The sequence below is a fragment of the Aegilops tauschii genome, chromosome 6 (assembly GCF_002575655.3).
Source record: "Aegilops tauschii subsp. strangulata cultivar AL8/78 chromosome 6, Aet v6.0, whole genome shotgun sequence".
Taxonomy (NCBI): Eukaryota; Viridiplantae; Streptophyta; class Magnoliopsida; order Poales; family Poaceae; genus Aegilops; species Aegilops tauschii.
The window spans coordinates 179,682,514-179,693,453 of record NC_053040.3 but is presented as its reverse complement, the minus strand read 5'-3'; the positions used below and the strand labels follow the sequence as shown (position 1 = coordinate 179,693,453).

General features: G+C 43.7%; 1 protein-coding gene across 2 annotated transcripts; it reads left to right on the top strand.

Moving 5' to 3' along the window:
- The first annotated feature begins 4,864 nt into the window (after nucleotides 1–4,864).
- On the top strand, nucleotides 4,865–9,317 carry LOC109756911 (uncharacterized). 2 transcript variants are annotated; one of them, XM_020315759.4, is made up of 5 exons: nucleotides 4,865–5,248; nucleotides 6,651–6,906; nucleotides 8,439–8,529; nucleotides 8,936–9,002; nucleotides 9,080–9,317. In XM_020315759.4, the coding sequence occupies exons 2-5, from the start codon at nucleotides 6,789–6,791 to the stop codon at nucleotides 9,131–9,133; spliced, it is 330 nt and encodes a 109-aa protein (XP_020171348.1). In that variant the 5' UTR covers nucleotides 4,865–5,248; nucleotides 6,651–6,788; the 3' UTR covers nucleotides 9,134–9,317. The 2 variants fall into 2 exon arrangements, with proteins under 2 accessions (XP_020171348.1, XP_020171343.1); XM_020315754.4 differs by having other exon boundaries at nucleotides 4,873–5,248; nucleotides 6,656–6,906.
- Nucleotides 9,318–10,940: the final 1,623 nt, after the last annotated feature.

Here is a 10,940-nt window from a genome sequence, read left to right as displayed (position 1 = left end):
GCGCGCTGCCAGTGTTTTGGGCCGGCGCACGATCACGCACGTTCGTGTGCAAGCGGTTGCGCCGGGCGCGGCGCGACGATGCAGTTACCCGCTGCAAAAACTGCCATGCGGACGCGCCGAGAATCCACGCCGCCCAGCCCCCTTTTATTCCTGCGGCCATTTACCTTCATATCTCGTCTCACACGTCACAATAAGCACACCCACGAGGACACATACAGAGAGGACATCTAGCGGTTCCAATGGTGCTCCCCATGGCTCCAATGGCGCTCCCAGCGGCCGCCGATGACAACAGCGGGCAGTTCACCACGCATCACGTAGTGAACACCCACGTGAGGGGGAAGGCCCTCTCGGTGGTATACACAAACGATCCGGTCTCGGTGGAGAGCTCCATCCAAACTATGGAGCAGTTCCTTGCCGAGGACAAGTACCGAGTGGTCGGCTTCGACCTCGAGTACACCATCGGTCGTGCCGGGCACGATCAGAAGGTTGCCATCGCCCAGTTGTGCGTGCGACATGACGTCCTCGTCTACCACTTCCACCTTGCCACAAGGCCTTGCGGGCATTTCTCCAGGTTTATCAAGAGCTCCGACTACGGTTTCGCTACGGTGGACACCACCAACGATCTAAGAGCGCTCAAGGTTTCGGACTTGAAATGCCCGAATTTTGTCAACATCCAGCACCACTACAAGGTCTGGGGCACCGGCAAAAGCAAACTGAACTCCCTGATTGACCTCGCCTTGGCCATCATCGACCCCTACTACGCGAAGATGAAGCAAGAGAGCAATAAGGACAAGAACGCCTGGCACAGTGTGTGGCATAAGAGACTGGATGAACAACATGTCAAGTACGCGGCCATGGACGCGTACACAAGCTACGAGATGTACAGGCGGATCGTTGACATGAGGAACTGTCTTCTTCTTGACCCAGACGAGGGATCGAGCCACATAGCAGTGGCGGGAGCATCACAAGAAGTAGATGACTAGACTATCGTTTCTCCTACTTTAGAATGCATGCAATTGTTTATTGAGATGTGTGTGAATGATCTGTATAGTCACTTATGTAATTGGATGTTTATTTCGGTTATATATATATACATGTTATTCTACTGTAGACAGAGCAATTCACACGACTTATTAGCAGCAATCGGCTGTGTTATTATTGGTCTTCGCACACATTTCAGATTACGGACCTGTTTGCCGCGTATCACACACATCTTGTTCAGTTGAACCGTTTCCATTGTGTTGCCTAATCACACACAGTTCATCCCAGCGAACCGTATGCTGTATATCGCACACGCCTTCATCTGGCTGCCCGTTTCTTTTGTGCGTCCTCATCAAAAATAGTTCATTGAGCTGAACCGTATGCCCTGCATCGCACACGCAACTAAATTCTGAACCGTGTTTGATGCATCTATCATCGCAAACCTTTTGCACCTTTTTTGACGGTTTTTTACACCACCGTTTGCAATTATGGCATCACACAGTTTCGTCGAAGGGTCTCTGATCGTAGTATCGCGTTTGGACCATCCTGCAGTAGTGGATAATCCTCAAGTTATGGACCCAGTCCGTGTAGTTGCTACCATCATCTTTCAACTTAGCTTTCTCTAGAAAAGCATTAAAATTCAAGGGAACGGTAGCACGGGTCATTGATCTACAACATAGATATGCAAAAACTATTAAGACTAAGTTCATGATAAATTTTAGTTTAAATAATCAAATTACTAATGAACTCCCACTTAAATCAACATCCCTCAAGTTTTCTAAGTGATACATGATCCAAATCAACTAACCCATGTCCGATCATCACGTGAGATGGGGTAGTCATCAACGGTGAACATCTTTATGTCGATCATATCTACTATATGACTCACGTTCTTTCGGTCTTTAGTGTTCGGAGACCATGTCTGTACATGCGAGGCTCGTCAAGGTTAACCCAAGTACTCTGCATGTGTAGAACTACATTACACCCGTTGTATGTGAACGTAGAGTCTATCACACCCGAACATCACGAGGTGCTTCGAAACGATGAACTTTAGCAACGGTGCATACTCAGGGAGAACACTTTTATCTTGAAATTAAGTAAATGGATCATCTTATAATGCTACTGTCGTTCTAAGCAAAATAAGATGCATAAAGGATAAACATCACATGCAATCAAAAATATGTGACATGATATGGCCATCGTCTTGTGCGTTTGATCTTCATCTCCAAAGCATCGACATGATCTCCATCATCACCGGCATGACACCTTGATCTCCATCATATCGTCGGGGTCGTCTCGCCAACTATTGCTAATGCATAGTGATAAAGTAAAGCGATTACATGGCGCTTAGTGATTGACACGCAGGTCATACAATAATTAAAGACAACCCTAAGGCTCCCGCCGATTGTCGTACTCATCGACATGCAAGTCGTGAACTTATTACAAAACATGATCATCTCATACAACAACATATATCACATCATATTTTGACCATAGCACATCACAACATGCCATGTAAAAACAAGTTAGACGTCTTCTACTTTGTTGTTGCAAGTTTTACGTGGCTGCTACGGGCAACTAGCAAGAACCGTTCTTACCTACGCAAAAACCACAACGGTGATTATTAAGTTGCTGTTTTAACCTTCTTCAAGGACCGTCCGCAGTCAAGTTTGATTCAACTAAAGTAGGAGAAACAGACACCCACAAGCCACTTTTATGCAAAACAAGTTGCATGTCAGTCGGTGGAACCGGTCTCATGTGCGTGGACATGTAAGGTCGGTCCGGGCCACTTCATCCCACAATGCCGCCGAATCAAAATAAGACGTTGGTGGTAAGCAGTATGAACATCACCACCCACAACTCCTTTATGTTCTACTCGTGCATATCATCTACGCATAGACCTGGCTCATGATGCCACTGTTGGGGAACGTTGCATGGAAAACAAAAAAAGTTCTGCGCACACGCAATATCTATCCATGGAGATGCATAGCTACGAGAGGGGAGAGCATCTACATACCCTTGCAGACCGCTAAGCGGAAGTGTTTATCAACGCGGTTGATGTAGTTGTACACCTTCACGATCCGTCCCGAACAAGTACCAAACATACGGCACCTCCGCGTTCAGCACACGTTCAGCTTGATGACGTTCTCGCCTTTTCGATCCAGCAAGAGAGGCGAAGTATTGTAATAAGTTCACATGGCAAAGTATTGTGTTGGGGGTGCAGACATTAAAAAGAGGTCATATATGGAGGATCGGTGATGGTTGTCGTCAATGTTTGGGATGATGAATGGATCCTTAACTCACCTACCAGGAAAGTGATCACATCTCGTGGAGGCAATTTACTATCAAAATTAAGTGATTTCATTGGCCCTGTTATGGGTCATTGGGATGAAGAGTTGGTTTCTCAAACATTCTGGCAACTTGATGTGGCACGGATCCTTCGATTCCGTTGCCTGAATTTTGATATGTTGGAGTTCGTAGCATGGAACTTATGCAATAACGAGAGATTCTTAGTGAGATCGGCATACTTTGCGGAGTGGCACGACCAATATGGACATAAAATACTAGGAGAAAATACAGTCGAACCCTCACAGAATTCACTAATATGGGAACGATATAGAGCTTAAGTTGTCCTGCCAAGGCTAAAGTTTCCCTTTGGCGAACTTTGTTAGGATCACCACCATGTCGTGTCACTTTGGCTAACTGACATATAAAAGTCAGTGGACAAAAGCTAAAGAGGTATATGAGCGAAGGATACCAAACACATGTTATTCACTTGTGCAAAAGCTAAAGAGGTATTGCGGTTACTGGGTTTGGACTTTGCTATTGATAAAGCATGCGATGTGGATCATCCGGGAGAAGCTCTGCCAGAATATTTATTGCTACAACCAGCTGAAGAATGTGTGGTCCTCAGTCTAGGAAATTCAACGAAAGCAATTGCTATTGGTTCGTGGTATTTATGGCAGGAGAGAAGAAAATTGGTGCATAATGAAAAGGTTCAAGAACCTAAGCTCCTAGTAATGGAATTAGAGTTTTGGTTGCTAACTATACTATGGCAAGTGATGCAATGGTGACGATCAAGCGCCATGGTTGAGAAAGACCAAGGAGCTAAACGTGGATGGGGCTTCTTACACAGACTTACTCAAGGGCTCGTATGACACTGTCATCAGAGACTCGAATGGCAGATTCATCGCGGCTGAAAACGGAAAAATCGATTGGTGCGGAGATGCGCTTATGACCGAGAAACATGCCTTAAAATTTGGTCTCAATTTGGCAACTCCAATCGGGTGTAACCGCATAGACGTGGACTCCGACGACATCAAAGTGACAGAGAAAACTAAGAATGGAGGTCTCTCTTTCGATCTATCGGCGATAATTTTAGATGATATATATCCTTGCTTGTGATTTCTTGCATATTATTTTTAGCATGCTTCTAGAGAGGCTAATTGTGTTGTCCATCATATAGCCAAACTAGTTAAAAGTAAGATGTGTGAAGTGAATAAAAGATTCATTTGTAGAGATTATTGATACTCTTGTAAAAGATAATATGGTGATCACATTTCAAGGTGTTCAAGTCTCCCTAGCACGTAATACCAGTAGCAGGCTTGCACGTCAGGTTTCAAAAATTTCCAAGCCAAGCTAATCCTAGTCCCTAAAAGAAAGTAATCCTAGCCTAGCCAGGACGACTAGCTCTCAACTGATCCGGGCTCCAACGAATCCCCGCGGGAGGCCCCACCTGTCACCCTCGCACGGGCGCTACCACTTTCGCCTGCACACGCGGAGCAATTTGGGCACGTGCACGCGGGATCTCCCCCTGCCGGGCGCCTAGCTAGCCTAGCAACGCAACGTAGCTCCAAAGAAAAAAGAAAAAAAAAGCTAGCCCAGCACAGCAACGCCAACCAACTGCAATGATTCTCCCCCACTCCGCGCACAAACCCAAAAGCAGATAAGGGAGAAGAAAGCCGCCACCTAATAATGTCCTAATCCCCCCGACCTCCTCCCGTCGATCGAAATTCCAATTCCAAGGAGAGAGAAAAAAAGAGCGACTGAGAGCAACGGTGCGTGCGTGCGTGCGAGCGAGGGAACCCAGGCGAGGTAGCGGACCCCCCGGACGGGCGGGTGGTTCTAGGGTTAGGGTTTGCGGCAGCGGCGGCGGCGGCGGGGCTGGGGACCGTGCGTGCGCCTCCTTCGACGGTGAGCCGGATGCTATGCTGCTAGGCTGCGGGTCGCTCTCCTCGTGGGTGCGCCGCCTCGTCGCCTGCGTGGGGTACGACTCCCTGCCTATCCACCTCGCTCCATCTCTCGCTCGCCTTGTTCATGCCCGCTGGGCGCTCTGCTGCCGCGCGATTGCTCCGTCTCAGGTTATTAGAGGAGACCTGTATCGTATCGCGCGGGAAGTGGATCAGCGCTCCCGTTTGGTTCGGATGATTTTGTGATTCTCGGTAGTTTCTCAGAGTTAGCCTACTGCGATGAGACAAAGGTGATTTTTTTTATTGGCGTGTAGGCGGTCGGTTGCTGCGGTTCATATGATGAAATGTGTTCATGATAGTGGTGCCAATCTCCAATGGTCTCTGTTATTAGATAGGTTTTAGCCATGCATTTAAGGTCTCTGTATTCACTTACCTGATCAGCTCCTGTTGGTCAGAAATAATTGGTTACCGGGAGGGGTCAGCTGTTTGAACTCGACCTGAATGATTGCTTGATATGGTACCATGTCTTTTTGTTCGTGGTCATTACCTGCCCAAGGAATGTTCGGTGGTTTTCCAGCAAGTCTGTTTATAGACTGATACTTTTGGTCTGCTGTTAGGTTCCTTGTAGCTCCTTGTTCTTTCCTGCCCCTGAAGCCTCCAGACAGTGGCTTTCTAGGGAGGTTTAGCATAATTCTGCTTGCACGGAACAGGGAAACATAAATCGATGTTTTGCTTGGTCCAGTGATATTGAATTTTGTATTTGTTTGCGGAACTAGAAAAGACAAAATATCAATCCTGTAACTAGTTGCTTAGATTGGCTGATATTTCTAAGTAAACTTAAGCTTAAGAATGTGAGTATACTGCTGAGTATTATCATGTATATAGTTTTCCTTTAAAAAAACATAGATTCATCTTCAACATATCTAGCTAACAACTTTCCAAATTTGACGGGAATGCACCAGAGTTGCTGATGTTTGCCATGTGCTCAAATATCAATATGATAACCTTCGTTAATTACTGAACTCCAAAAACAAGACATTTTTGGATATTGTCAGTCAGCATGTGCAGATCTAGTGTAGCGTCTTTTTCACCACATGAGTATCAAGTCCGAATGATCACTTATTCTTAATCCAGTTTTAAATGTGCATAGAATCATAACCGATTCGATATCAAATGAGAGAAGTTTCAAATGTTTTAAATGAACACATATTCTGTAGATACTATTTAAATGATTGACACCCAAGTTAGATTTTGTTTTAATGTTTTGTTTAATGCATTCTAGCTTTCCTCAATTGTGGACATGTTTCATGTAATCACAATGGAAAACCAGGCAACTACTGTAAAACCTTATTATAAGCTTGGAGTGGAAGTTGATCTCACAATAGGTTTTACACAAGCATTTTCTTGTTTCCATTTTTTTGCAACTTCTCTCAAATACTTGGTTCTAATCATTTATTGGTCAATCCTGGTTTGCAACAGAGCAGAAATTGTTTTGGATGTGCGAAGTCTACTCCTATAACAGCTGTTGATGAGCCTTCTAAAGGTTTAAGGATTCAAGGGCGCTCGATAAAACATCGTAGTTTGTCTGAAGATTTTTGGAGTACAAGTCCACGTGAAATGGAGAACAGTGCCTTGCAGTCACAGCGTAGTATGTCTTCCATCAGCACAGCAGCACAATCTAGTGAGCAGCATGGAGCTGGAAGTAGCAGCAACCCAAATGAGTTTGTAAATCAAGGTAAAAAAATCTAACCTTCCACAATGCATGTCCCTCTCACTTCCATATACCTTTAGTTAGGTTATGGCTTATAGCAAGTAATAAATAATTATGCAAGCTAGATTATTAATAAAATTATAAGGATTTGTTTTGTTTCTTTGTTACCATGAGAAGAGAATCATCTAATACACTATGCTCCCTAATTTTGGAGCCCTCCTATTAAATTGAGGTGTTCAATTTTGGATTTAGTTCACGATTTGACCAGGTCAACTATTTCTCAATGAGCTCTTTCATTCAATTCAGGTATTTAATTCTATGTTTTTAAGGCGTCTGTAAGGAGGCGCCCCCCCAGCGCCTTAAAGCAAAGCGTCGCCTTAAAAACATAGATTTAATTTTGGATTTGATTCACGATTTTGAGTGGCTCCACTATTTCTCAAATTAATCGGTAGCAACCAGCCTGTAAAAACACATCAGTCCCGTGCAGCCTCTCACCATCTAAAAAAGAAGCGCCAACATCTGAACTATAACACTAATATAATACATGCGTATAGTACAAGCGGCCACCAACGCAAGAAACTTCCCCACATAAGTATTGGTTGATTAGCAGATAACATACAATCACACCGCCAAGAAAGCCCACTAAAACACTGCATTATAAAAGAAAACACTTCATCATCTTCCCCACGCGACAAACCAACTTTTATCTTTATATGAAATCCCAACAACAACAACAACAACGGTGCAGCGAAGCGCGCCCAACCCTTCTAGTAAATTTAAATGCTGGATCGAGTATACTTTATTCAGGGATCCTAATGCTATGCTGTTGTTTTTCTAAAACAATCAATTATCTAGTAGTAACAAAACCGTCAGTATCAGAGGATGCCACAAAAATACATGATCTGTGCGTGAATGTGGACCTTACTGGCAAGCATGTAAAGACCGGCATCAACATTATACCATGTGGGAAGGTGTTGGTGATGTTAAGGCGTTAAAGGTTTTATTGCATCATAAACACGGGAATTGGCAAAATGAATATAATATGAATTGAGAAAACCTTGATCCCCTGCCTGAACAAATCAATATACAAAATCAGCGTCAAAAGATATAAAACATGAGAAAAGGCAATGGTAGAACGAAAAGGGCAACAAGAAACACAACTTCACATATGTAACATGTGCAGCATCAACAGCTCCTCTGAATTAACTGAAATATCCAACCGCAACATGATTGAAGGAAAAGAGGTTCCCAGAGTAGGCAAAAATTCTTAGCAAGCAATACATATATGGAGTAACAAAAGCACTCTCTTTGTATTTTTCATCTTGATCATCAAACAAGGACTATTATTTCCTTGACACACTATGTCACGATGTGTTCACAAATGATAATCTTATATGGCTATACGCAGTAGTTGTGCTGACTTTGTAGTGATGTTACTCTATTTATGACTAATTGCTGTTGTTAGCTGTGCTTTATGATCTTGAAATTGCTGACAGTGGTTACTCAGCCAGCCAAAACACTAGTTTAACCGACAATTTTTTTTTCCAATTCTGTAGGTCTTCTACTCTGGAACCAGACTAGACAGCAGTGGGTTGGAAACAGAAGGCTTAATTCTCAGCGTCAAAAGACCCGGGAGCCAAAAATAGGGTAACTTTCATGCATTTTATTTGTTCTAATGGAGCCTCAAAGATCTTGAATATTCGGAAGATTTTGCAATAACCAAAACAGTCTACTAGTCTATCATAGCGTTAAATACCTTACCTGCTTGAAGTTGTGTACTCAATTTCTGGCATTCTCCTGACCGGCTATCATAATTTGTGGCTCACTTTGATTCGAGGATATGTTATATGTATCATCAATCTGTTGGTTTTGTCAGTTCGGTTTTGACTAGTGATTTCCAAGAGTGCAGAATCTTGTGTAACACCTTTTCTGGAATCTCATGTAAACTTTGAAGTATTAGACATTAGTTTTAGTTCCTGGTGGTGTCTTTTTTGCAACAACTGTTTGAGATTGGCGCTGGTCCCTTTGTCATGCATATGCCTGTTGACTGTAGTTGGAATGCTACGTATGAGAGCCTGCTAGGAAGCACCAAGACATTTGCACAGCCGATCCCTCTTGGTGTAAGATCTCCTGCAAACCTCATAGCATGTTACACTTTGCATTGTCTTTACTCATCTTTTTGGTTTTCCAATGGCAGGAAATGGTAGATTTCCTCGTGGACGGCTGGGAGCAGGAGGGGCTATATGATTAGCTGCTTAATTAAAGCGTGTTGGTATTGTCTGGGGTCTCGTTGTTAATCGCTGGAATGTACTCAACTTTGGTTTATCAAAGCGTGTGGGTGATGAATGTGGATTATCCTCGTGACAGGATGGCATCCCTTTTTCTTTTAAAGTAAATGTAACATATTTTTATCCTACTATTTTTTTTTACATTTAGCATTGTGGTCTCCCCCTGCCTACTTTATGTGTTTTTTTACATTTATTTAGTAGCAGGAAACAGTCTTGGACTCGAGAGTTTGTGATCTTTTCTTACGTGGGAGTAAGGAATGGAATGGGACTTCGGTGCAGGAGGTGTTCTGGCCAAATGATGCGGAGGAGATTTTGAAGATAAAACTACCCAAACGGAAGGAGGATGTGACGGCTTGGCACTACGAATCATCCAGGCACTTCTTTGTCTGAAGTGCGTACAAGCTGGCATAATAATTTGAAGCAGTCCGATGAAAATCAGACCGGAAGTAGTATTGCTCGGAAGGGCGACAGGAATATGTGGAACTTGTGTGTGGAATGTTAAATCCCTAGCCTCTGATAATCTCGCTACAAAGCAGAACAAATGGAAGAGGAATTTGGAAAGAGATGGTAGGTGCAATATATGTGGTATGGCGGATGAGAATGGTTTTCTGCTGTGGCGAAATGTACAAATGCCTGGGCCTTGCGAGATCAGATGCGAGGGGTGGGGATCTTTGGGAGGAAAGGGTTTTCAAATACAGTCAGTCTCTGATCCTCCTCGCCAAAATCAAACCGAAGTAGCGTGGTTTGGTCCTTTTAGTCTTTTGGCATGGTTGGTTCCTACGAAATGATGTGGTGTATGACCAGGGAAAACTCTCCAAAATCAAACCGAAGTAGCGTGGCTTGGTCTAGTCTTCTGGCATGGTTGGTTCCTACGAAATGATGTGGTCCATGACCAAGGAAAATGCTCCATCATGGATTCTTACATTGTTGCTTTTTCAGGTGAGTGCCTTACTATTGATGATAAGGGAAAGAAGCCGGTTCATGCTACTGCTCCCCTAAAGTGCCAAATGTCAGTGCTGAACAAATCCGGACTAGGTCAAGTGGGAAATCTAGATGGACAAACCACCTGATGGATGGTTCAAAGTTAACACAGATGTTGCGTTTGTGGCCAATACGGGTGAAGCTAGTGCTGGATATATTATAAGAGATAACATGGAAAGATTTGTCAGAGATGAGGGTGTAAAACTGCCTATCTGTGCTAGTCTTCAAGAGGCTGAAGCTTGTGCGTGCCATTGGGCCGAAGGCTGCTCTTGATATGGGTAATGAAGAGATCATAGTTGAATCTGATTGTGCTGTTGTCATCTCAAACATTTATGGCAACATGGAGAGACATTGCATGGTGATTAGGGAACTTCTGCAAGATAGATCAAATGTTTTTTTTTAAGATAGAGAGACATGGCAACAAGTTTGCTCATGAATTAGTCAAGCAAACCCAAATCAGTCGTAGGAGGGCAGTCTATCTGGGTCAACTACCTTTGGATTTGGCACGGCTAGTGCTATCTTATTGTAATAACCCTAAAATGACGTTTTAGTATAATTGCAACTTCCCCCCAAAAAACATTGTGCCCCCCCCCCCCCCCCCCTAGTTTATGTGCCTTTGTAGCCTCGGATTTGTGAAGAATTGATTGTAAACGAACAAGAGAGTCGAACAAATGAATCAATAAGATACTTTTCCATTGATGATTGAACACTTGTATACAGGGGGATCGGACGCATCCAAAGGACGCGAAGGTTCAGAAGGCGGTTCCTGGAGGCGACGGTCCAGGAACG